At 46.8% G+C, this 26802-nt stretch overlaps 1 protein-coding gene across 1 annotated transcript; it reads right to left on the bottom strand.

The window, feature by feature from the left end:
• Nucleotides 1-2137: 2137 nt before the first annotated feature.
• Nucleotides 2138-25333, bottom strand: cdh10a (cadherin 10, type 2a (T2-cadherin)). Its single transcript, XM_037455907.2, has 12 exons — nucleotides 25088-25333; nucleotides 20004-20351; nucleotides 13953-14247; nucleotides 11890-12009; nucleotides 10773-10940; nucleotides 10246-10427; nucleotides 9222-9475; nucleotides 8238-8374; nucleotides 8028-8149; nucleotides 7568-7676; nucleotides 6934-7185; nucleotides 2138-3396 (listed from the first exon to the last, which is right to left on the bottom strand). The coding sequence occupies exons 2-12, from the start codon at nucleotides 20211-20213 to the stop codon at nucleotides 2906-2908; spliced, it is 2340 nt and encodes a 779-aa protein (XP_037311804.1). The 5' UTR covers nucleotides 20214-20351; nucleotides 25088-25333; the 3' UTR covers nucleotides 2138-2905.
• Between the last annotated feature and the right edge of the window lie 1469 nt (nucleotides 25334-26802).

The raw sequence follows: 26802 nt of genomic DNA, 5'->3' as shown, positions 1-26802 counted from the left end.
CTGGATCGATATCTTAATAGTAGGGCTGTGGATGTAAATCGACCAGAACAAACATCTCAGGAGCCCTGGGGGGGAAGTGAGATGAGACTCACCTGTTTGCCTCCCTCCGAGTCATTAATCGACTGATGGGAATCTCTCTCAGTCCACTTGGGTTCTGTGAGTTTAACTTTTTTTTGTATTTAAACACAATATCTAAAGTTATACACTTAAACAGTCAAGATGTTACCACTCAGAATGTCATTGGCTGCAGAAAAAAGATTGACATTGGAAAACCCAGTCTGTTTTTATTGTGATGTTTGGCCTGCCTGTATAATAAAACAACATGTGTTACCCAACATGTTATTCAGTTTTAGCTGTTTTAGTCAGAGGACAATCACAGCAGGGTGGATTTATTCAAGAAGCTTAGATGAACAGGCGCTAAAACAGAGCCGTTCACACGGAGGATGAATGCGGGTTTATTCAGGCACACGCTGTGAGGCAAATGATTGTATTCAAAGTCATGTAAACACGGCCCTACTGGAAACCCTGAATACATGTATGAATCCTAAAATGAGCACACTATGTGAACTTCTCTTAGACATTCATAAGTGTGCTGTTGCTATGCAATGAGCCCAGTATGGAGAAAACCTCAGCAACACAAAGTGACTTAAACCAAAAGAGTCTTCTGTTTAATCATCCATTTCACGGCGTAGGCCTCTCAGCACATCCTTTACTGGGGTTCATTCACAAACCGAGCTGTTTCTCCGTGAGACCTGAAGTATTTGGGTGACATGCGTCATCATTAGTGGGTCTCGGCGGTGCCGGGCAGGTATACGCTCGGCGTGGCTCCTCGGGGCTGCGAGCAGGTGACGGCAGAGCGGGGGGGGCGGGGGGGAGTCGATATCTATCCGCTCCTGCAGGCTCTCACTTTCACAATAATCACCCGTGTGGAGAGAGAAGCTCGGAGCCCACGCGGCACGTGAAGCAGGCCGCCGAATGGCGTCGTTTTAACGCGCTGCCAGCGAAGCGGTGATCGCTGAGGGTTTATCTTGTTTTATTTTTGAGTCTGCGTTGGCGATTGTTCTCGTTGTGTTGAGACAAAAGGAACAAATATCAATGTGTAGCACGAGCTGAGAAAGTCCTCCAAATGCTCAACAATGTTTTGGTCTAAAGGGCCAAACAATAAAAGCTTCACAGAGATGCGATTCATTGCTCAACTGGAACATTGTTTGGCATTAGAAGGCTAAATAGGTCTAAATAGCATTTTTTATACAGTAATTTAGCATTTTTCCAATTGACTTGTATTGCCCTGATTAAAATAAATATGAAGATGACACAAAACACAAATGTGGTGTGTACTTCCAAATTGATGTTTACAGTGTGCTGATTAAATTTGTCTGCAAGCAAATTGACATACTTATTTTTTCTTCCAAATGTAAAAATTCTGTCTATTTGTTTTTCATTCATAAATACAAATAGAAATATACAATGAATCCAAGACATCCAATATTGTCATAGCAGATTTGGGGCTTTACGATACATTGAAATTCCTTTTTCCAAGACTTTTTTTTCCCCAGCAACGATGCGTGAAGTGTGAAGGAAGGAGTAAGACAAACTCCTTGAATATTCATGAGGTTTTGCAGAAGAAGTTTTTAACATTATCTTCGCTCTGAGATGCTCATTACTCTCATTTCATCGCACGTGACAACCGTTCGGGGCAATTAGCGACACGATAAAAAAACGATCCGAACCGCTCAACGCGACAGTCGGTAAATAAAATCATTACGTCTGAGTGGACCGGCCGCTTGACAAACGGAACCTCCATTTAACGCTGAAACGGATCCCTCTGGGTTGGGTGCACACGCTGGAGCAGCTTCCCCCGAGCGTACGTCACTAAAACAGGACAGCTGGTGTGATTCCAAAGAGGAGAGTGAGGCGGGCGGCGTGGGGAAGGGACGTGATCGGCGTCTTCCCAGCCGCCCACTAATGAGGAGACACCAGGGAGTGCACCCCCCCCCCCCCCCCCCCACGCTAAAGGTCACGGTATGTGAAACAGGGAAATGTGGCTTTCTTCTGTTTATTAGCCCGCCAAAAAACAAGTGCTGTTCGAGTGAATCGGGTTTTAAAAGAATAGAAGAGAATCTCACCCTTTTAAAAGTCAAGTGCTTCTTTTTTTACATCGTTTTATTATGAAAATAAGTATAAAAATATAAATATAAAACAGTGTGACTCAGCATTCAAACAGCATGAATTGCCAGTGTATGACAGTTTTCCTACAACATACACTTTCCATTACATATTACACCTAAATGATTAAATGAATTCACAGTTTGACAAATAAACTGCACCAACCACTCACATGAACATTGCCTGTCAAACGAATATAGCAAATAGTATATAGGATGTCCATCGTTAAAAACACTTTGTACATTTACAGTATTTAATGGAGGTGGCTGGAAAAACCACTCGACTCCTTCTCTAGTCCGCCCAAAACCCTTCCGGTGCCATTAAACATTGATAGTATACAAGACTACTATCTCTCAGATCAATTACAAAACACATTGTCCACACCATTGTTCACAAAGAATCCTAAAGTTCAAAGGCATCTTTACTGATTATGATCAAAAAACAGTAAAACTTTCAGAATTATACTGCGTCTCCGTTAAATGAGAAAGAAACCTCGCTCGGCCCAAGTCTCGAGTTCCACATCGGCCTCCACGAGCCGGCTGGCGCGCGTGAGCGGATCAAACGGACTACTGGTGAACTAGCGAGCTAGCGAACTGGACAGATAAACAGATAGATAGCTGGATAGATAGGTGGGCAGGCTAGCCGGCTAGCTAACTAACTAGACAAATGGCTGTCTGGCTAGCTAGCCAGATAAACAGACAGAAAATATGGGTGCGGGGGGGGGGGGATAAGGGGCCGCCTAGGCCTCTCTGTCGGGGCTTTTCCCGATGTACATCTCGGCCAGCTTTTTGAAGGGCGGCCCCCAGCTGCTGAGGTAGTCGTAGTCGTGGTCCCCCTCGGTGGCCCCCGACTCCAGCGAGCTGAGGGACTCGGCCAGCGAGCCGCTGCCCTCGTAGGCGTACGTGGCCAGCGAGTCGTAGGGCGGCGCCGTGGGGTCCACGTCGTTCTCCTGGAGACGCCCGTTAATGAAGTCTCTGACGTCGGCGTTGTCCTTTATGGGCGACGTCCTCCGAAAGGGGAACAGCATCTCGGGGATGATGTCCCGCCGCAGCTTGTTAGCGTCCATCACCTCCGGGTTGCGCAGCGTGCCGATATCAAAGGCCTGCGTGTCCTCCTCTCCGCCCCCTTCGTCGTTGTAGCTGACGACGTTGTCTCTGACATCCTCTTTGGAGATGATCAGAGGCTCCTTCTTCCTCTGCCTCCGCAGGGCAGCAAACAGCACCACGATCACTACACAAAAACAGGGGGGGGGGGGGGGGACGCGGGGAGGAGGCTCTGCATAAGGAGTGTGCCTCCTAACATGTGTCATGCATTAGAGAGCACAGGGGAGACACATTTGCTACCAGTGATGAATCCCCAACACTGCCTCGGGCGTTCCCCTCCTATTATTAAAGATTCAGTGAAAAAGCATTTTCTTTCTTTTCCCCCTTGAACGGCACATTCAGAGTATGAAATGCTCAGCGGTTAGATGATCCTTCTCTCTCTCTCTCTCCCTCCCTTCAGCTCGCAGGCTTATATCTCATCTCATTCATTCTCTTTCAGCAGTAAAAGACAATTGGAGATTGCGGAGTGAGCATGTTTCCAGAGAGAGTCGCACCGGGTGGGAGCAACTTTTAAATAAACCCATAACGCTCCAGAAACGCTCCTCCTTTCCATCTCCTTCCTGCCCCCTTTTTTTTTTGTTTGCCCTAACCAGCGGGATGCTGTGGCTACTGAAGTTGTCTACTTGCCTCCCAGCCGGGTGTTAATTAACAACACCTTGTGGGTCGGGTGGAGGTGTCTGTTTAGAAGGTTCTTTACGGGCATTTTGTGAGCGACCCTGGTTTTGGACGGAAAGGGTGAAATGTTCCACCTCAGTGCCTCGCCGTTGGATGGAAGTGGAGGTCCGTCGGGTCGGGGCCGGGGGGTTCGGAGGCAGAAAAGCGTCACATAATGAGCAGATGTCATGATATGTAAGTGAAAAGGAGAGAGAGTTCAACCTTTGCCACTTTGAGTTAAAGCGGGGCCAATGCTTATTTTGTTAATACTAGTTGGTCATGGTGCAGATGGGATGGAAACCTCAAAATCACAAACGCTTTCTCTTTGACGGGGAGAAAAGTGGGTTCAAAGTCGATTCACGGTGAGTGTTGGACGCTCCTGTGAAGAACGCTACTCAGTGCTCGGAGGACAGTCTCACTGAACAAGAGCGAGCAAGGATTTCTTCAATCCTAATGTGTAGTCGGTCATAAATGCTCCTATTAAGCACTATGCTTGGCCAGGCGAGGTACAGCTCAATGGCAGTTCAAACCCATTACTTATTGATACGCCCTTGACAATAAGCACCGCGCATTTCTGCTTTTTGCAGGGTAAAATGATAGGCACTTCTGCTGCCGCGGCCCGTGTGCTGTTACACACCGCATTAGACCGCGAGGAGGGCTGAAGTGGTGCTTTTCGCATGTTGGGAATTAACACGCAACCTACCGGGTGATACAGCGAGCATTTCACAAAGTGGATTTATTTGATAATGAATGGACGCGCAGAACCACAGCACAGTTTGCCGTGCATATTGTGTGTTTGCATTATGTGGGCTGCTGCTCGGGATCAGTATTCAATCAAACCCTACTTGGTTTTTTTTTTTCTTTCTTTGCCTTCTCGCATATGCAACCAAAGGCATTCAGGATTCGATTATTAAAAAGAGCATCATTCTTCAAAAGATCTCGCCTCTTGACAAGAAAAAAAGGACGGCATAGAGGTCATCCACGTACAATTCAAGTCATTTACTTTCAGGGTTTTTATTCAAAGTATGACTAAGGCCTCTCACTGAGTGTCCGATAGTTTTGTTATAAAATTATTAAGTTAATATCCCGTTTGCCACACAGGTAGTTTCTAAAGGCACCGACAACCTACTCGCTTTACCATTTCTGTATGATGTGTGGTGCTGGTGATTCACTGCAAAGGGGGGGGCGCGCGGTTCCAGTGCGTTCTTTGTAAATACCGCCCCGCTGCACTGTTTAAGTACAGCGTTTGGCTGCATCAACCACTGTAAGTATTAAATGTCACAATAACGGTTTTTAATACATTAGGATTCCAAGCTGGTGCCAGCCAGAGCGGGGGGACTGCTGGGAGAAATGCATATTTTCAGTAACATTTTATTGATCGCAGTGAGTTGGGAAAGCTTTCAATCGATGTGCCGTTTGTAACGACAGGAGCCGTTGGAGCGGTGGCCACTCAGCAGCGTGTGTTTGAGCAAAAGCAACTCGCCCCCGCGCCACGTTATCGACTTCAGCACCTTGAATTGGCCGCGGCATGGATCACGTGAGACTCCTGCCTGCTGTGCTAATGCTCTGTGCGTCGCATCTCGGCGCCATTGATCAAAAAGAAACCGCTTAAAAAAATAAATAAATAGGGGGAACAAAAGAAAAACCGCATGCTGAGGCGAGGTCATTTCTCTGGCTCTTTTCCCACAAAGAGCTTGGGGAGCGGTACATTCTGAAAGGACAGCTGGTTCTGGGGACATGGCGCCTCACGAAGGAGGCGCATGTGGATTTTGATTGATACATGCCGCAGTTATTACATGCTTCTGACATCGACGGGAGGTGAAGGTCAGGTAGGCGTCGGCTTGTAGATGACAGCCTTTGGAGTTGATAGAATTGATCGTTTGCTTAAACCCACAACAGGGATTCTCCAATCATGTGCCTTTCATGTCTTCAGGGAGCCGTGGTGCCCCATGTTCACAGACAGAATGATTCGTGGGCCGTCTCATAGAACTTTGAATTGAGAGTGACTTGCAATCACAGCCTAAACAAAGACATTTTTTGCAGATCCCAATCGTCCACGTTTCCCAAAGTACAAATATAGTCTGCGGACCACAAAACCGAGAAAACAGAAGATAGAACAATGATGGATGGGTCTAGTAAATGTTACATTTTGTGACCGACGAGGAGCGGAGGCATTTTCCAACTCCAGGCAAAACATTTCAACGTGACAGAGTGCGAGGCAATGATTTGGTTTTCAGTCTGCCGTGATCAGTGGAGAGTCTGGGCGTGACAGCCTTACAAATGTGTGTCAGTGGCCACAAAGCCCGAAGACGCTACTCCTTTTAATGGGGACTGCATGTGGCCATCAGCGCTGATCTCCTCATTTGCACGTTTGCATGACAGTACTTTTAACAACAAATGTCTGCACGATAACTAATTGGAATACATGCAGATAGAACAGTAAGCATCGGAAAGCTACTTTCTTAGCTCTACAGTAAGAGCTTCATTTCACCCTTTGCCCTTTGTTTCCTTTCTTCCTTTTTCTGACTCTGCTCCTTTGACACTTATGTGCATAATAGTGTTGCACAGCATCACCCAAAGGCTGGCTAGCTACCCTGAACAAAACAGTTCTGTATTCACTCGGCGATGCTGACTCTTTGGCCCGGGACCAGTGGCTTCATCCTCGGTAGTGATGGGTCGAGTAGGCGCTTCTTGTTAAAAAAAAAAGGAGATGGATGTTTTGCCTTCTCCTTTCTGACGCCTGAGACTTCATGTAGCAATTATTTAAAAATCTGCCACCGTCATCACTGCAAATTTTGCTGAGTCAAATAAGAAAGCCAGCCACGCATAGCTAACTAAGGCGAGAGGACACGTTATAGCAACTCTGAGTCTTTTTGTGTACAGATTGTATAAGAGGTAAATGTGTGCCTTTTGGTTCTGGTCAATGTAATTGAAATTTACATCCAATACACCTGATCACACAGTCAAAACACACACACACACACACACACACGTGGTGGGCGGGGCTTACTGAGGAGGATGACGACGCAGAGCAGTATGGCCACCAGCGCTCCGGTCGTGAGGCCGTCTGAGAAGGGCAGGACCTCCGGGTTGCAGGTCTGCATGTTCCCGCGGCTGTCACAGGCGCACACGCGCACAATCAGCGTGCTGGTGCTGCTCTGGATGGGGTAGTCGTTGTCTGAGATCACCACGGGCAGGAAGTACATGCTCATCTCCCGCCGGCTGAAACCTCCCCTCCGCGTGAGGATGTTGGCGGTGTTGTCTGAGGGGGGGGGGGTCAAACCAGTAGAGCTCATCAGTGAGGAGCCGCCTCACTTCACCAAACAGCCGCAACAGGGGACCTCGTAACAAATATGGACGGCCAGGCCATTCTTATCAAATATATTGTTTGTATTCTGTAATTGTCTGGTGTTCTTTATTTGTGGTAAATAATTTAATGGTTCACACTGTTTACTTTGGTGACACAGCCGGGCCAGCCACCTGTTTCTCTGTTAGCGCTGTTAGCACAACTAGCTGCTAGTTGCAAAGCTGAGAGCTGTGTCGAGGCAATACATGTATGTTGTGAACTTCCATACCATTTCTATCAGATGAAAATCGTCAGACTCCCTTTAACGTACAGAGACACTTTAATAGATGTCTCTTACCTTCCCTGTCAGCAATGGTGAAGTTCGGATTGGTGGCACTTATGCTGAAGACAAACTTGTGTCCAACGAGGGGTTCGTCCGTGTCAACGGCACTTATTGTCTGAATCAGCTGTAACGAAAGAAGAAAGTATGAGAAAACACATGAGCACTCATCATCTTGAACACATCATTTCCATTTGTAATGGAAGAAAATAAGTTACAAATCACTGGGTAAACCAGTCAGATCCGTTGTAGACAAATCTGCGATTCTTGAGGTGTGTTAATATAATTAAAGGATCTGCAGACTCTTGAAACCGCCCCGCTGTGACGTGTGAGCGGCTGTGCACCCACACAGATCCGTCAGAACGCAAATGTCAGGAAGTGACTTCTGGGTGATCGCTGCCAACGTCCTTTTGGCTCTCTGCCCAAAAACCATGGAAACGGCTTCCTGCTCACATGAGGGGTCTTAGTTTTGAATCACCTGTCCGGCTTTGACGTTCTCGCATACAAATGTGTCGTAGGACATGGCAAACTCAGGGGCGTTGTCGTTGACATCCAACACCTTGATGAACACGGGCACCCGGGTGGTCTGCCGTGGGTTATCTGAAATTAAAAAAGAAGGACACATTGACAAAGAGTTACTTAACGCCAAATTCTAAAAAGACAGAACTACTTGATAAAAGTCAATTACTTATTTCAGTGGCCACCACTGAGATGTTGTGCCATTTGGACATTTCTCTGTCCAGGGCTTTCAGTGTTGTGATGGTGCCATTCACAGAATCGATGTTGAACAGCCTCTCCAGGTCTGTGTGCCGATCAATGGAGTACCTGAGAGAAGACCACACACGCGTGCTGTCGTTACCACCCATACGAATGTGTGTTTGCATCCCTGTCATGTTGTCAATCTTCGCGGGGGCGAACGAGCTAAAGCTCCTCTTTGCCTCATCAAAGTGTGTTGGTCCGGCGCACTCCATCACCCGCCGCCCCTCGAAATGCGATACGTTCCGCACTCTCCGGTGACGAGAGATGATGCATCTTGCCTCGTGCCTGCTCGTTTGTCATGGTCAAATCTCATATTTCACTGATATTTGAACGTGCAACACAATACGCCACGTGGCACGGGCCAGAGAGCTGGCGCGTCTCTTTGCGGGGGAGACGGCGCGGCGCCTTATAGCGTGGAAGCGACTGCGCCGGGCCGCGTGAATTGATACACAAAAATTAGTGCTCTCTCACGTTGTCTCCGTGCCACGGAGGGCTTACATACTTGTGAGAAATTAAAAAAAAGTGTCTCTGTATTCACTTCACAGGGCCTCGGCCATCTTCCACTGGGATTTAACCAGGAGGGAACCGTGAATAATGTGCTGCCCCCCCGCTCCCTCTCCACACTGACAAGAGGCTAGGCTGATGGATTGGATGAAGCCAAGTGGGCTCATTTTAGTCTCACTGCCAAAAAGACCGATAAGGGGAAATGCTGTAATTCTACCATGTGTTGCATGTTCTCGCTTATTGGTTTCATACTAAAACAATTAAAGCTTTGACAATGAGTTTCACATTTCGGCAAACATCGCTCCACGTGGGTCAGTCTGGGAAATCTTTGCTTTAACGGGGGCCACCGATTAATTCACTAAGTGGACGACTGAACGATCTGTTCGCTGGAAGGCCGCGCGCGGCGTACTTGACGGGCTTGGAGTCGGCGTCGGGGTCCCTGGCCGACACCACGCCGACGAAGCTGCCGGCCGCCGTGTCCTCGTGCACCTCGATGACGTAAGGGTTCCTGGTGAAGACCGGGGGCTCGTCCACGTCCTCCACGGTCACCTTGACCGTGGCGTAGTCTTTGAACTGCAAACCGTGGATGAACCTGGCGTCTAAGTAGGTGTTTTTCACCTCCACCCTGAACTCGTAGTCCCTCTTACTTTCGTAATCCAGGGCCTGGAGATGAAAGAGCATCAAAAGTCAAGCCGCAGACTTTTTCCTTAAAATTCTGTCCGCCTCTAGGATTTTTGAGAGGCAATTCATTACATCCTATTTGTCTGACTTTATCGTATTCAGACTCCCAATTCCAAGTTATAAATCCATGTGAGGATTCTTTCGGGGATCTCAGGTGGAATCTAAAAAGAGTTTCTGGCCCAAAGTCTGCTTCATATTATTCATTTCACAGGCTCAGGGTATCTGATTTCACTCTACAGTTGAAAAATAAATTCTGTCATATGTCTTTCTAACACGAATAAACGTTATCAAAGAGCTTTTTCTAATCTCAAACCATTCTACTCCGTCTTCCCAGTGGAGCTCAATGTATATAGAGGGAAGAGATAAAAAGACGGCTCACATTAAATCAAATTAAAGCATATAGTAAAGGATGAAGAGGAACTCCCAAAGGCTAACAGCTGAAGACCTTATGCAAATTCCATGGGCACAGGTGGTGTTACTTGATGCATTTGTTAAAAATGGTTTTGGTTTAAAGGCTTTCTGTGGCACACTTCAACATCTTTTGAAGGCCATTGATTGCAGCTGTGTGAAAACGTGTCACTTGTCAGAAGTTGTTTGTCTGATTGCACAGCCGTTATCAATCAAATCCCAGTCACATGACTGCTCACAGCAGCTGCACTTGATGTTGGATGCAGACCACAAAGCATGAATCAGTAAAGCTGGACGACTCCAATGCACCAAAAAGAAAATGGGGAATAAACTAAACAAATGACCTTTTTTATTATGATGACTCCTTCCTGTGTGGTTTGGTCTGTGATAATGTTGAATGTGTCGTGGCCCCCGACAATACTGTACTCCATCTCAGCATTGCGCCCGACATCTGGATCATCAGCCTTGATGCGTCCGATGGCGCCTCCGATCTCCGTGGACTCCACGGTGGTCACCCGGAAGGAATCTAAAACGGCGGATGAACAAAGTCACGACGCGCTCGCTGGGGAACGCGTGTGTCCTCGGTAAGGCAACTTGGGGTTGGGAACCCATGATTTGACGTTTTGCTTGTCTCATTCATAATGAGACAGGCAAAAAGTCCAAAGGTGGTTCATGGGTCAAACAGACACAGGACTTTCACCAAGGAGACCTCAGTGCTTTCCCACGTGAAACCTGCATTTAGTCATGTTCAGTACAGTTTTCTTCTTAATAATATTTTGTTTTCGGATCTGATTTCGAGGCATTTCTCATTCTGTGTCTGACGTCCGCTCATGTTCAGTCCGTTACAGCACCGGGAGCCGAGGACTCTTACGGTTGGCGAAGCGCGGCGGGCTGTCGTTGACATCGGAGAGGGTGATGCTGACTGTGGTGGTCCCAGAGAGGCCCCCCATCTGTCCGGCCATGTCTTTGGCCTGGATCACAACCTGGTAGTTTTCCTTGACTTCTCTGTCCATGCCAGGCAGGGCTGTCTTGATGGTGCCTGAAGGAAAAAAACATTACCACTTAGGCCAAATTAATGAACTGCATTTTGGAAAAGTGTATTGTCTATTAGAAAATGAGATAAGATTAACATCAATTTTTATTCCCGTGCTCAACCACGTTACCGGAAATTGCATCTATACACTACTATTTTGGTTCCAATTACATTTGAAGGAAAGTGTAATTGCTGCCTTCATTCTGTTCTATTTTCAGGCGTGCTACATTTGTGTTTAGAATCCATGTGGTAGGAGGTGGTCTGGGTTTACGTGCCTGCAGAGCTCTGAACATTGAGTCTAACCACAGGCAAGGCTCATGATGTCAAAGAAGAAAGGCCTTTTGGTCACAGATGACTCCTGCAGTGCTGCATGCAAATGAAGGCCAGCTGCTCTGGTCACAGTCTCTGTTGACCAACGTAGGTCTATCTTTTCCTTTCTTGAATCCGGGTGGAAGACACACTTCCTTGTATCACTATATCAGGCCGAGAGATGAAACCAACTCGGTCATGGACCTCTCCTTTAGAGGGCGAGGAAGCATCTGACATGACTTAAACTCATTCTAGATGTAGATGCAACAGAAACGAGACTATTCAATGAATGAATGTATTCATGAATAATTCCTTTTTCCAAGGAAGGGCCTTTTATGGTCAAAACGCAATTCAATGCTAAAAGTAATTAAGCCCTCCTGGTTTGAAACTAGCTAGTTCCTTTGGACTCCGGAAGGATATTAGACAGATGTACATATTTTACTAGAACAATTAGAAATACACACTTTTAAATAATTGGACATTTTGGCTGAAAAACATAATCCTGATGACATCTTCCTAAATGGACTTGTGGAATCAGCTCCTGACAAATAAGAACATCAAATGAACCCTTATCGCACTTGTTGGACTCTTAGAAGCTGTTGTGGCAGTGTGAGGGAGATCTGTTTACACACTGGGTATAACTCACCATTTTCAGAATCCACAGAGAAATATGGCTGTCCCTGCAGAATGCTGTATACCAGCTTGGCACTGTTCCCATACGTTTCATCGTCGGCATCGTTAGCGGTTACTGTGGCAACAGATGTACCTGCAAAGAAAACATGCAAAGGCATGTGATTCATGGATGTAACTGACTCAACGTTGACTTTGTATGCACCGTTTGTTCACATGGAGAGAATTTGCGCTAAAAACATAAAAATGACCTTTCAGAGCAAAGCAATAAGTAAATCTTTAGTTCCGTGTCAAATAATCTGCCACTAGTGTGGATCTAATGAGTTGGCTGCAGCAAGGCAGGCACATCTTAGTGAAAATATTCCATGAAGGTAGAGCGTGCAGCTAACCTGCGCAGGTTCCTTTGAGGTCTCCTGATGGCTTTGAAAATAAAATTGAGTTTTTGGCGAGTTGTTTAAACGAGACATATTCACAGGGATATTTGAGAGGTTGCCTGCTTAAAGTCCTAACAGTCGCTCTAAACGGCTGATAACTCATTTAAAGTACTAAATGCCGAGATATTGGTCCCATCAGTCAGTTTGTTGTGATCCGTCGCAGCCCGTAGCTGATGAGTGTGATACATGACAGCGGATTAAAGCTGAATATTCCTAATTCCATGTTGTCAACCCAACTAATGAAACACCATATTGTTGCACTTTATTTTCACTACAGCAAATGTTATGTTTGGATCTAGAGTCAGAGAGTAAAGTCTGTACCTTGGCATAGTCTTGTGCATAATACCATTGCTGCTGTTAGCGTAGCAAGGTCGTATTACTGATGCATTCCTCCCTGACCTCTGTTGTCAGAGTCCAAGGTGTGGCAGCATCAGATAAACACTGACGAGCTTCTACTGAGGAGCTGAAAGAGAATTACTGTGCTCAGAGACGATGCCTTTTCGTATTTCCTGCAGAGATTACACCCGGCAGCCGGAGTTGGAAGTGTTATTTGGCAATATGAAACTAGAATCACTCACACTGTTCCTAAATCTCCAACCACTTTCCCCTCATGCATATTACACACGAGCCTCCACAACCACTGATAGGTGCTTGGATATGTGCCATTCGAGTGCTAAATGAATAAAAATGAATAGGAGAAAAGGGCTCAGTTGCTCCCAGATATCCTGTAGTTGAGTCACTCCAGGATGAAGTCCTGCCCGATCCACCCCAGCGTTTCAATAACGCCACGCTGCAGATACTGTCCTTGGCATTCAGGAGACCTCTGGCGTGTCCTGTTTGGGTCTCTGAATGTCTCCGTGCATACTAATGAACCCTTGAACATCTGTCCCACTTAGTCCCAGCACTGATGGCATCGAGGGGGGGGTGGGGCTGCTGGTAGTTCATGGTTGGCCTGTTTTATTAACCGGTTTGTTGGGTCTAAACATATAAGGCGGGCCCAGAGATGAGCAGCGGTGACCCTGCGACTCTTTTCCCTTCTATGACAACAGTTCGTCAACGTGCCTGAATTCTAAAGAGTGTCATGTAGGCAATTGGCTCTTGATAGACCATTGATTGCTCCTGTGAATTATTATTTTTTGTGGCATAATTGAGGATTGATTTCATGCCCTCACGCACTATTTACAAAAGCTTTGTTTATATTCATGCCAATTGGTTTATTTATATGACTTGATTGGAATGAAGCAAAGAGCAATGAAGCAAATCCTTAATTGGAAAGACTGACAATCTAAACTTTCCATGTTTCTACTGCCTATTAAAAATGGCAAATGGCACTACTTGTTCTGAATGCCCAATGAGCCCGGCCAAACAAATAATCACACAACGAATAAATGACTTTGACGGAGTGAATGCAGCGTCACAATAGGCCGGTCCATCGGACTGATGAGCCGCACGCCCTTTTGGTTCCCCTTCATTACCTTCCAACGTGCTTTTAATTACATATCCCATATGCTTTTCAAATAATAAACCAATTACTACCAGATCTATAGGTTCATGCAATTACTGTTTTCTGGCTCACTTGTTTAACTCATAACAAGAACTGGAACCAAAAGCGGATCGTCACCTAAAAACACCAACCACAACGTACCAACTTCGGACATTTCGGGGACGCTGGCAAAGTAGGTGTCCTTGGCAAACTTTGGCTCGTTGTCGTTGATGTCGTGGATTTTGATGTTGAACTCGGTGTCGGGCTCCAGCTCCAGGTTGGTTCTGCGGTCCAGCACCTTGGCGTTGAGCGAGTACATTGCCTTCTCCTCCCGGTCCAGCCTCTTGGTGGCGTGGATGTCCCCGGATTTCTCGTCGATCAGGAACAGGCTGCCGGCGCCGTCCCCGGTCAGGACGTACTTCACGTTGCCGTCGCCTCGGTCCATGTTGGAGTGCAGCTGAGGACACAACACACACACACACACACACACACACACACACCTTTATAGGACCGAGCGGCAATGCGTGGCCGTGAGGTTAAAATCTGATTGCAACCCTCTACAGATATTAACACTTAATTGTCTTCTTTGTGTATTTGAATACTACGTGCTGTTTTTGAGTGTGGTAAACTTAACAAAATAATAAAATTCTTAGAAAAAGGGTCTTTCTCTGAATATCTAAATTAATTTGTGTGCCCTGGTTGCTCATTCTCTCCCTTTCTCTTTTTCATTTTTAATTGAAAACTTTTGCAAGCAGCAGTCTCAGGTGTCATTCGGCCACTCTCTAGTCTCCTCACGGGCCTCTTAGTTTGGGCCGTTTAGCTATTCCTTGATTTTTGCCAGCTGTCTTTCTACACTCAAACGAAAGCGGGTGTCCTACATATCCCCAAGTTCATTTACCGAAACGAACACGCAGTGCAGAAACAGTTTGAGCAGTCGAATGTGCTGCTTGGCCGTATGTATGAAACCACGGAGACGTTCTCTTGATCTCTGAAGTCATGGTGCGAACCCAATGAGGGTCCGATGGGTCTCCGCCTCCTGCCTCGGGCCCCCACGGTGTCCACAGAGAGACACACTCCATTAGTTGGTATCAAATTAGTTTGAGATTCTTTCTTCCGAAATTGTGACTTTGAAAAATGACGACAACGTGACCCACAGCAACAACGGCTAAAATGAGTCACCTCTGACCTGTCCATCTCCTTGTGAGCGGATCCCAGCGTCGCGGAGGAGTAATGGCGGCTCGCTGTGACAGACTTGATTCAGGCTCATTACTGCGCGGGATCTGTCAGCAGATATATTTAGAATGCGATCTCATGGGCTCACATTTTAAATGACAAGTAGTTAGAGACACGGAATGTTCGTCAGCAAAGTATTAATATTAATGTCTGCCTGCTGTGAGGGAGCTAATTATTTCTTTCCCGCAGTTGGAAAAGTGATGTCAACAGTACACCTTTTGAATGGAAATGTGAGACGTATTGCCAGCCTTTCTCAATAAATAAAAAGAAACGTCGCAGACGTGGAAACCAGCCGCTGTCAGGTTCAAATGAACAATGAGCGCAGCGTTGGCCGCTGTGTCTGAAAATATTTTCTTGCAGGTGAACTCCATCATCCGACGTCGATTAAAGAGGAATATCAGTCGGCTTGAATGTGCTCGTGTGTCTGAGGTCTGGGGTGTTCTATTCATTGTTTGCGAATATGAATTCACTCCTGAGCGCAGCCGAGGATGAGCCCAGGATTTACGGCGCTTTGTGTGTGCGAAGGCTGCTGCGACTGTTGACTATGAGTGATGCTGCTAATTTCAGTGAGCAGGAAAGTGCGCCATTGTTTGCATTGGAATTGACTCCCTATCTGTGCTGTGAAGATAAAAAAAAAGAATCTTGAATAGTGTTAGAGTCACCTTTTCTCTACTTTAAAATGCATTGCTTATGTGTTTGCACTGTACACTGGCTGCAGCAGCGGGCTCACTGAGCAACGCTGGAACATACATCATTACTGACACTCGGTTACCATTGAAACACTCCTCTCTGCTCCCAGCGTGATAATTAGACCATTACTGTTTTCAGCCCCAGTCAGATCGCATGTTTTCCCGAAACGTTTGATCACATTCTTCAGTGGGTTTTCTGCGATTGTAACCACATATCTGGCCTTGGTTGTTAATCCCGTGAAAAAGAAACCTGAGCAACAAAAAGAACAAACAGCGAAGCATCAAAGGAGCCCCACGCAGCCAGGCCGTCTATATGATAATAGGAATTTTACCGCCTTTGCAGAACCTTGTGGCGTGCATTTTTACATATTTCCCCTGGTCTATGTAATGCTGTATACACTAATTATTGGACGCAGCATAACTTCCTAATCATCTGGGTACACGGATCTGTGCCTATAGATTTAATAGGCGGTGGTAAAGCAAACGAGGATAGTTTTGGGAGAGCAATACAAAAAAAAAACATATATAAATGTCCCATATCAATTTAGCTCTCGCTTACTATTATGGACTATTATGAAAAAAAGAAAAAGATACAATTATTTTTGAGGGATTGCTTTTCACAACGTTCTCTCGTTTTTTTTCCGTGGCTGTGATTTTCCTTTTACTGCCGCGTGTTATCGCCTCTCTCTCTCTTCGGTGGGCGAGGATCCCCTGGTGGGAGCTGTTCCCCGGTCCTGGGTGGCCCTCAGCGGGCGTATTTCCTCCTCGGTGTTGCTCCGCGGCCAACTCATATCTGCTTGGAAAGGCCCGGGGGGGAGGGAGTGGGGGGGGGGGGAGAGGAAGCGCTTAACGGCAACCTTCGTTTGGATCTACCGTGTAAATTTGCTTTCAAAGTGCACCCAATTGATACTGGATTTTTTTAATTCAATGTTTCCACATATATATATATATATATATATATATACGTGTACACGTATAAATAGTGTAATAGATTTGTATTGGTTTCCTAACGTTGAAGGGAAACTAAACTCTGGAAATCTAACATGTGTTGTAAATCTATTACATCTAGTACATCCAGAAAAAAAAAGAAGAAGAAACAACTGGCGTTGGAACTGTTGACAGATTGTGGCACAAAGTTGTTTTTCACACAGTCTTAACAGAATCAAATGTTCGCACCACCACACTATATTTGTGGGGATTTAGTGGCTCTCCTGTCAAGGCCGCGCAGCGAAAACACAGCCTTTTCAAGGCCTTACAACAGAAGCACAGAAGAGCGCCTTGATGACTTAAATCGCCTCGCACAAACAGGAATTGTCAGTAAAGCGGCAAAATCATTGGCAATTCCGTGCAGGTCTCAGCTAAGCATGGCTCGCTGCTGCAGAGGGGAGATAGCAAAATAGAGTGTAGAATGAATGCAGCATTACTCTTCCTCTGTCTCCAGTGACATAGTACGTAACACTGTACTATAATGCACGTGTTGCCGGGTTGAAGTCACACGGTGTAGCTCATGTGATCGGTAGTTTCCGCAGCGAGCTCTGCTAAATTCACCGGAAAAAAACGCGTCGGACTGCATGTCTGCAAAAACCTCGGAGATGCTCACACGGCGAATTATTAACAAGGCGAAGTGAGCTAACTCGGTTTCGGAGCAGCACATTTCTCCTTTCAAGGCAGGAAGACAATACTGTGTGGCGGGAGCTTAATAGGATTTAGTTCACTTCAAACACGCCACTCAGATGCTGCGGAATCCAAAGTTTGCGGCCGTTATTGCTCGGCATTGCGAGTGTTCACACTTCACAGGCCTGCTCAAAGAAGTAGGGCGCCGCAGCTGCACGCCGCCGAGCGCCCGCGCTCATTGCCGGCCCCCGCCAAAGGATTTGAGGCCCTGGCGCCTGGCTCCGTGCACGCCACACCGCGTAGCGTACTCCCCGCCCGTCAAGTGCGGCGCCCCCCGACCTTCCTGCGACGTATGCTCCTCTTTCTTTTTCACAACCACATATATATCTATATCTACAGATATATATAACAGAATCATCTATATATATAGATATATATGGGCTGCATTCATTAAACGCCGCTTCCTCTTTCAGCCCAATCGCCAGCCGCTCACGGCTGAGCGCGACTTTGCGTCAGGCCAGATTCTGGTAATCAAGAAATCAGCCCGTTAGTGACAGCGGGCGAGTGGCGGCGGCGGCGGCGGCGGCGGCTTGATTGGAGAGGTTTGAGTGAATGTGAAACAAACAAGATCTCCCACGGTGCACAGCGAAGGCCCCTCGATGATCTCCAGGAGGACGGCCGTCGGGCCTTTGATGGCTCGGTGCTTCACGTCTCTGTCTGTTTACCTCTCATGTGTTCGCCTGCCAGCGCCATTATCCGGCCATTGTTCCCTCTATTTACAGGCTCTTTTTTTTTCGTTTGCAACTCACGACAAAATAATAGCAGTCCAGAGCCCGCGGTGATTAGTTAAGAGAAAACCCTTTTATTTTCACCCAGGACTCTGCAACCCACAGACACTAAATTAAGGAAGCGAAGGCTGGCAGCACATCTTCATATGCTGGAACGAGATTTGAGGTTGACCTTTTTTGCTTGAAAAATGACCCAAACTATTAGTCCATTGTCAACACGGGAGATTAGTTTCCGGCGGATGGATTCATCGATGACTTGACTAATCTTTGCGGCCCCAATATCCATCCATCCGCATTCCCCCCCCCCCCCCCCGTCCATTCATCTTATTGCTTGTTTTTTAGGGTTATTTTAGTCATTGATGTATTTTCCCACATAACTTCTTTCTCCGTCCATCTATCTCTCTCCCTTCACTTTGTTCTCCGTCTATAACGGTCTCCCTGTCCTCGTCCCAGTCCGTCTCCCCGCGGAGCGCCCCGACGTTAAACTGATTGAATTAGTGATACGGATCGCACTAGGTCTGCCCTATTTCTTTCTGCTCGTAATTTATTACAGCCTCATGTTTCTCCGACAGTTTAATGGTGAATGATATTGGACAGAGGAGAAGAGGGGGGGGGGGGGGGGGGAGAGGGGGAGAGCTGGTGGATGTGATTGCTGTCACGCCGCAGAAGTTGGGTGCCAGAGAGCATCGCAAAGTCGAGTAAGAAAGCCACATGGCGCTCAGTCACTGACGCGGCAATAGATGGCCCCATTTACAGTTAGCCATTTGCTCTGCGGCGGCGTCGCTTCACACAACGAGGTGAGTTCCATCCGCCCCCCCCCCCCCCCCCGTGCTGATTGATTTGTTTTCCTCTTCGCCCGACTCCTTTTCTCCTCCTTATTCCATTAAATTTCCGCCGTTCCTTTCTCTTTTTCGCCGCATCAGGATGATGGTTTTCTGCAAAGGAAGTGTCATATCCCCCTACTCAACCTTGCACAAGACACTTGTTTACTCCGGAGAATGAGGTGTGTGATGAAAGCTAGCTTCCTTTGAGAAAATTGTCTGTCGACAGTCACCTCATTTTCCCTCCCCGGAGTTCTAAACCGTAGCGCTCCTCATCACACCTGTCTCCGCAGTGCTAGCATGGGTGAGCTGACAGGAACCTCTCTGATCTGCGTGGCTGCGGATAGGGAGCATTGTCCCAGAACTCTTTTTTTTTTTTTTTTTGCGGGTTTTTTGGAGAAAAGTGTCGTGCAAGAGCTGCAGTTTTGGAATTTGGTCCCAAACCACTTCACGGTTATGTGAGGCTGATTTGAGTGTTTTGAGCTGTACTGGTACGGCTGTGAACTGATATTAATTATCAAATTTGAACCTTGTTCAAACTCCTACTCAATGTGTTATTAGTTTATTTTTACCGCTACCCTTCCACTTTTTGTGGGTTTATAAAACACATGATGCCCACACACCTCCACAAGTGTTTTTTTTTAAATAAATGAAATATAAATCCAGTCTGTTCAACAAGGCTTTTCAGCAGCATGTTGCAGCTAAATTGCCTCATGACTCATGTACCCTTGGTATTCCAAGTTTATCTTACCGTTGAATACACCTCTTTTTGTTGTTTTATAGGGCAGATATTATTTTTACTGCTTAACCTTAACTAAATACCATTATCTTTCACAGCACATTAGTATGTCGTTTTATTGAGCGAACAACGTGAGAGAGAGGAGCCGAGTACATAAGGACTGTAAAAGAGAGCATTTCATGTGTGTCTAAGCTCCAGTTAACTGTGCCTGTAACAGCCGGCTTTCTGGCAGACCATTCGTCTTCAGCCAATTACATCAACCACCACTTCAACGAGCTAAACCGTCTGGAATTAGTCAGCACGCGGCGGGCAGGGGGGGCCACGGTTACCTTGCCGACATATTGGTGGTCGTTTCCTGCGTATTCCTCGAGCAGAAAGAATTGATTCCACATCCATCCGCGCTTGGACCGCTGCAGAGTCCTCCCGTCGCTGTCCGGCATCCCAAACAGACTGCCGATACTCCCGGGCGTGAATGGCAGGGCGGTGCTGGGCCACAGGACGGAGAGCACCAGGAGGAGCACGACCGGATTGGTTACCATGGTACCCAATCAGCTGGGGGGAATGTCCTCTGGAACGACTGGTGATTTATGGCGATGAACTTCTGATCGGACGAACACTGGAAGGCAGCGTCAACAGTACAGACATTGTATTTCCTCTCCTTGATGTCCTTGAGTTTCCTGTGAAGAGACAGAACATTGGTGAAGAAGCACTTCTGTATCACCTTTACAATCGGCTTGAAAAGCCAGCGTGGCAGAAGGAACACTGAGGCAGCACCCAGACCACAATAGGACGACACATCTGTACACAAAGGCCCTGTGCCTCTTTCAATATATGCTTCACCGGGGGGGAAGCTGATTGTGCAATCAGCAAATGTGCATTTTGAGAGCTCAAAAGTGCTAATTCAGTGATTGGTTTTGTCCTTGATCAGGAACAGAACAAACATCTAAATGAAGGGGTTGCAAAATGAAAAATAAATGAATGCACTAAACAACCCATTTTAAATAATCTTATACGACGACCGACTGCAATAAGAGTCGTTCTAAGGAAGTGATTAACAAAAAACGAAAAGCCATTCAATCAATAGCAGACTGCAGTCGCCACATTGCATTTGTCAACTGAAGTTACAAACTGCAGCTACGACTGCGTGGCTTCCTTGTATTTGAGTAGTAAAAGGGTGAGCAGCACCGCGCTAATTACGAGCTGCATTGCCGACGATCGGCAAACAGCGCGTCGCAGCCAGCGAGTGTATTTGCACAGCAGAACCAGCAAAAGGCCCCACTGCTAAACACTCACTTTATTTTACAGTGCTGAAGAGCGACCTCCGCTGCCTTGTGTAGACACACATTGTCTTTCTAAAGATGTCTTCTTCTTTTCTTTTTTTTTTTTTATTCATCCCCTGACCCATTTTTCTCCAAGGTTTCCACTGCAATTTGTGCACGCATACATTACGGATGGTGCCTTGCATATATTTGTATTGCTCCCAATGCACTACATCAAAAGGGTTCGTTTTCAAGGGACCAGTTTTCTTTACTGTTTTCTTCCCCTTTTGATGAAAGTGTTTTTCAAGGGGTTTTTTTCATCAGACTGAGGTTTCCCTTAAGCAGCATTATACAAAAGACAGGTTCTTTATAACCTATTGTGTGCGCGACCCTTTAACGTGGGACTAATACCGAAACGAAAGCCTGTTATCTCAGGTGTTATCTGCTTTCGGGTCATCTTCACTCAGGTCATTCGGGTGCGGCATGCATAATTCAGCCTCCACGGGAAGTTAATCCTAATAAATCTTGTCTCGCGTCCTGAAGTACGTTCGCTGCACGAGGGCCGCAGCGCCCGGAGTCTTCGCCACGAGGTCCTCTGTGAGCCTCGGGCTTCTGTTCAGAGCCCTTTTAACAACAAGCGCGTCGTCATTGCAAGTGTTTTGCGAGGACAAAGGGCTCGTTACCGTCCGCGCCAAAATCAGCACGATGGTCCCATTGGTGGGGGTGAAGTGTGGCATGTAGAAAATCAAATAAGTGAGCTGATGAGCCGAAAATATCGCTCGTGTCGCTCGAGCTTAGACACTCGCTGTCACGAGGTAGAAGCCGTTTAATCAGCATTGATTTTCGAGTATTCACGATACTTTTTGAGAATGTTGATCAACGTTTTGAACGGATGAATATGCCATTAGAATTTTTTTTTTTTTTAAAAGGCTTGTAGAAGAATGTTAGAACCAACCAAACGTCTCCATAATCGACATGTAACAAACACGTTGAACTGATAACGTAACGATACAACTGTTTTCCTCTGACAGAATTTGAACTTTGAACAAATTACTGCTTCGGTATTAGAGGAGATCAAATGTAGATTGTGTTGCCACGGATTACATTTCTAATGTTATTTTCTCGGTGCACGCCCATAACGTGGCATGAGTGTGACAAGTGTGGTCCCGAAAATCAGGAAACGCCGCCTTGCAATTAATCTAGTCTGATGCTTGTGATTGCATTTTCTAATTATCATTCCAGCCTGTCCTTGAGTTTTAATAGCATTCTGGATATTAATCTTTGATGTGGTGTGCCTATTAAGCATTAGGGCCAGTGTGTCTTTTTAGAATTCTTCCAAACTCCATTAAAGGATGAGTGAGCTGAATCAATGCCAGATCCTAAAGACCCCGGCCCGAATCATCTTAACTCATTCGACCCATTAGATGGTGGGGGTTTATTAAAAAAGTTGTTTATGATTAGATTAAGTTGCAGACAGCTTCCATGGCTTGGCATTAACAGCAGCAATGTGAAGGGACGAGTTTAAATATGCTTTTAAAGTGTTGTCGAGCGCTGTTATTCTTAATCTTGGCTGACACATATTCTGGCAGGAGCTCGGCTCTGCTCCATTTTTTGTAATCCACAAAATTATACATTCTTGTTTTGCTGAATAAGAATATCTTTGATCAGATATAAACTAGCTGTTCATCAGGATATCCTCCCTTGAAAGGCACGGCCTTGCATATTAGTCCGTATCAATTTGTATGCACATCCCAAAAATTTCACATGCAAGCTCTCCCACCGACATTAAACCCGGCTGTGCAACTAAGCACTTTTATGGCTTTAGTAGGGCAACGCTTCTCTTCTGTGCAGCACAAGTCTGGTGCTGCACAGAAACCCTTTTTTCAAGAGGTCTTGCATACTAAATATATAATCCTCGATACACAGGAGAACACAAACACCTAAACGGACCATCTGTGCTGCATGTTGGTGCAACCTTTGGCTCAGACTATTTATAGCGTTGCACTCAGTTTGCATCGGTTTGAACTCAACGTTGCACTTTAACCACGAAGCAGCGCTCAGTGGACTCAACACATAATGGGTCATGTCCTCAAAGCATTTTAATGCTATCACTGCACATAATCATAATAATAGAAGCAACACACACATTAAATGCGCATGTGCAGAGTTGCTGGTAAACCACCTTAAACACCATTTAACGAATAAATATCAATTACAAACTACATTTGAAATTCACTTGTTGAGGAACGAGCGAATGTATTCTGTGAGAATCTTGGAGAAACTGGGACAGGTGAAGACGAAGATGGATGCAAGGTCATGAGAGTCCGTGATTATGATTGTGATCCTGATCCTTTGGTCCAGGAGCCCTGATTTACGGCCGGTTGGATGCGGCAAGCAAACGCCACACGCGAGCCAGGTGCAAGAAGACTGGCGTTTTGTGATTGGCAGTTTGAGTAGCTCCAGTGATTGCTTTCTGGTATTGACGGAGCAGCACAGACGGAGTGTAAATCTAGCCTGGGGGGCGTTGGATGTACTGAGACGCAGCATCGGCTCAGCCCTCCACTTGGTGGAGCCCTAGAGCTTCCCAGACTGCCTCCGCCGGCTCTGGCAGACCTCGGCGAGCTTTACTCATGTTTTAAAATCCTTTAAGCAATTTTCTGATACTTACTTGTTGAAAAGCTTTAAAAGCGAGGGAGGGACTTCTTTCTTGAAAAGAGATATGTTGACTGGGAAATTTAAACGTAAAATCCACTCCATTTAAAAAAAAAAAAAAAATGCATTGCTTTAATAGTGCGTGTGCATTTTTAAAGGTAATTATAACTAATTAACATCGGACCAAGAACTATGCAAAGAGAAGTCCTGACCGCTTTAGCAAAGCCATCCCAAATAATACAGATTCAACAATTTAATTTAAACTGACTAAAATGTCAGTATGAATTTCTTTATTTTGTCGAGGAAATAGCACGACCCCCCCACACACACACACCTCGTTGATCACTGTTTATCTCACAAATGTTCACATCACTTTTCATTTATTTTCTAATATTCATGTTTAATCCTTCCGAGCCAGCCGTGTGGATGCTCATGAGAGCTCTGTGCCCGTGTGTGAGAATGGATTTCACCGCTTTTCATCTCCACGCTGAAAGGTCACTCCGTATCTGACTACAACCCAGGGAGCGCGTTAGTGGCTAATTTGCACTAAACAGTAATGGTGTTACACGGATGACCCGGTGCACACTGCTGCACCCTAATACATCACTTTTGGCGACTGCGATGCAGGCGGCACACCCGGGGAGGACCCGAGGCGCTTCGGAGAGGGAGCCGAGGGGAGGAAGAGGAGGATTAAGTTCACATGTAGAAACTCTGCTCCAGCACCACGATAAACACCTGCATGCGTTTCCAGAGATAGGGACGGTACAGCGCCTCTCCATCAAATCTGCCCAGAGCACATCGCAAGCATCATTCACCCTCAGTGCATCTCAGCAGACAGGGCGAAGGCATCTACACACACACACACACACACACACACGCACACACACAGAGAGCTTGGCATGGTCACTTGAACAGGTGCAAACACACAAGAGCAGATTCATTTATATATTGCATACGTGCACTCGCCGAGTATATTTGTCCATGTGAAAAGGATCCCCAGATGCACAGTATGAGTCTGGCAAGCACTTGGTAGAATGGTGACTAAGTTGATGCTGATCTTTAGAAAAGCACAAAATGACCGCGAGCAATACGCGGATAATGTTAAAGTGACATAGTGGTGTAATTTCTCTGTGTGACTGAGGTCACGGAAGAATGATATTTGACTCCCAGAACGAAGTAATTGCTTCATCAGACATCACTAATGGGCTCAAAGTTGATATTTTTGAGACTATACAATATAGAATATACAGTTACCACATATAAGTTTTTTTTTTTTTCCTTCATTTTTCCTGCAACACACATCGCACATGAAGTGAATTATCTCAGGATGCGAGTATCGAACAGTGGATCCAATCATCCGCTGCCTCATTTAGCCGTTATCAACCTCCTTGAAGTTGCAGCACTTATTTTCGTGAGACGCAGATCGTCATCTTTTACGGTGCCTTGAAGCAGACACAATCTAAATATGTCCATCAACATTAACCGGGAATAAAAGCCCTTACCTTTTGATTCAGACAGCTTAGCATCCGTGTGTGTGACTGACTGTGGTCCCCACTCCTTAGCAGTGCTTAGCGGGGGGAGAATCTGACTCCTCACGGCAGTGCTTACATTCCAAGACTGACAACAGCACAGCTGGTGCGAATGTGTATGAGAGAGAGAGAGGGGGAGAGAGGGAGGGAGGGAGAGAGAGAGAGAGAGAGAGATCGTCTCATTCTCTCTGCCCTCCCTCCCTCCATTTCTCCTCCCCGCTCGCTGGCTTCTCTCCCTTTCCTCCTCTACACTTTATTTCTATCATCTCTTCTGTCTCTCTCTCTCTCTCTCTTTCTATGCCCCCCCCCCCCCCGCCCCCCCCTCCCTTCGCTCTGTCCCCTCCCCTCTCTTTCTCTAGCAGTGCATCACTTCTGGCGGTGGATGTCACCGAGGCTGAAGCTGAGGCGACTCTGCTCCTGATTGGCTGCCATTCACAAGTTAGCGATAAAGAAAAGAGGAAGATAGAAAAGAGAGAGAGAGAGAGAGACATGGGAAGAAAAGCAAAGCCAGGGAGCAAAGGGTTGGTGGGGGAGGGGAGGGGGGGGGGAGGATGGAGGTTAGAGGCTGAAGAAGAGGCTGGACGGCACAGGGAGGCACGGGGGTGGTGTTTTTTTTTCCCTCCTCCCGCTGCGAGCGCATCCAGAAAGCCCTCCACAGAAGAGGCGTCGCCGTGAGCGACGGCCATGACGGGCCGACCGCGCCACGTTTGATGTCTGAAGTAATCTGCCCCATCTAATCTGCTTTCAATGACAGCGGGAAGGAAGGAGAAAAAGGCCATAACTTGTAAATCAGCCGCACGGCGTGGGCTGTGGGGGGAGGAGGAGGAGAGGAGGAGAGGAGGAGGAGAGGAGGAGGTGGAGGGGGGGGGGGGCCTTTTATTTTTATTTTTCTGCTGCTCAGTTCATCATCATCCCCGCGTCCCGCCGACTTTGGCCCGGCGCTACGTGGCAGGTGCTCACGCAGTCCGAGGCACTCTGTCATCGCCCCCTTCAGCACGCCGCCCCACGCCGGATGCATGTCGATACCTCTCCGTATACTAAGCACCTATTGAGGGCCATATGGCATCTTCATTCACAGGGATTGGGGGGGGGGGGGGGTTTGATGTATCGTGAAGGTGTTTGAGACGCAGGGGGACGGGGGAGGGGGGGGGGAAGCGATACGTTGTTAGCCATCGGCATCCGTCCCCGCCATGAGCCGATAGGCGCTCTGCTGAGGGGACTTTGAGATGCGCGGGATGCCACTCGGAGGCTCGCCGCGGGTGAATAATTTAAGAGAAGCGCCCCCTCTCTCGCCGGCCGACCTCGCGCGAGCTCGAGTTTTGTCTCCCGATATCGAAGCGGATGGATCATCGACTCCCCCGCCAAAAATGCAAACAGGCCAAACTAATTAACAGGCAAACAAGCGGCGAGGTAGCCTCCCTCTGATACCGAGCCAAGTCCTTACACTTCATAATTCACTCCCTCGTTGGGTTCGTGCTGCTGGGAGATTAAGAGGTAGGTGTGTGTGTGTGTGTGTGTGTGTGTGTGTGCGTATTTGTTCATGTGTCGGATGTATGACTGGGGGAGGGAAGGTTCGTCATGTTCGCTCATACCCATATACGTAAGGGATGGATGCTAATGTCTGCCTGTGAGTCTATTTGTGTGCGTTCCTCACTAACAAGCCACTGGAAGAAAAAGCAGGCTAATTT

The sequence above is a fragment of the Pungitius pungitius genome, chromosome 19 (genome assembly GCF_949316345.1).
Source record: "Pungitius pungitius chromosome 19, fPunPun2.1, whole genome shotgun sequence".
Lineage (NCBI taxonomy): Eukaryota > Metazoa > Chordata > Actinopteri > Perciformes > Gasterosteidae > Pungitius > Pungitius pungitius.
This window is presented reverse-complemented; position numbering and strand designations above follow the sequence as displayed.

What these genes read in the sequence shown, in the direction of transcription:
- cdh10a (XM_037455907.2), bottom strand. Translation starts at nt 20,213, where the DNA reads ATGGTAACCAATCCGGTCGTGCTCCTCCTGGTGCTCTCCGTCCTGTGG. An exon ending in AGTGGTGGCCACTGAAATAA is followed by an intron (nt 8,150 to 8,237) that starts GTAATTGACTTT and finishes TTTTAATTTCAG; the next exon opens with ATAACCCACGGCAGACCACC. An exon ending in CTGCGTCGTCATCCTCCTCA is followed by an intron (nt 3,397 to 6,933) that starts GTAAGCCCCGCC and finishes GTTTTTGTGTAG; the next exon opens with TGATCGTGGTGCTGTTTGCT.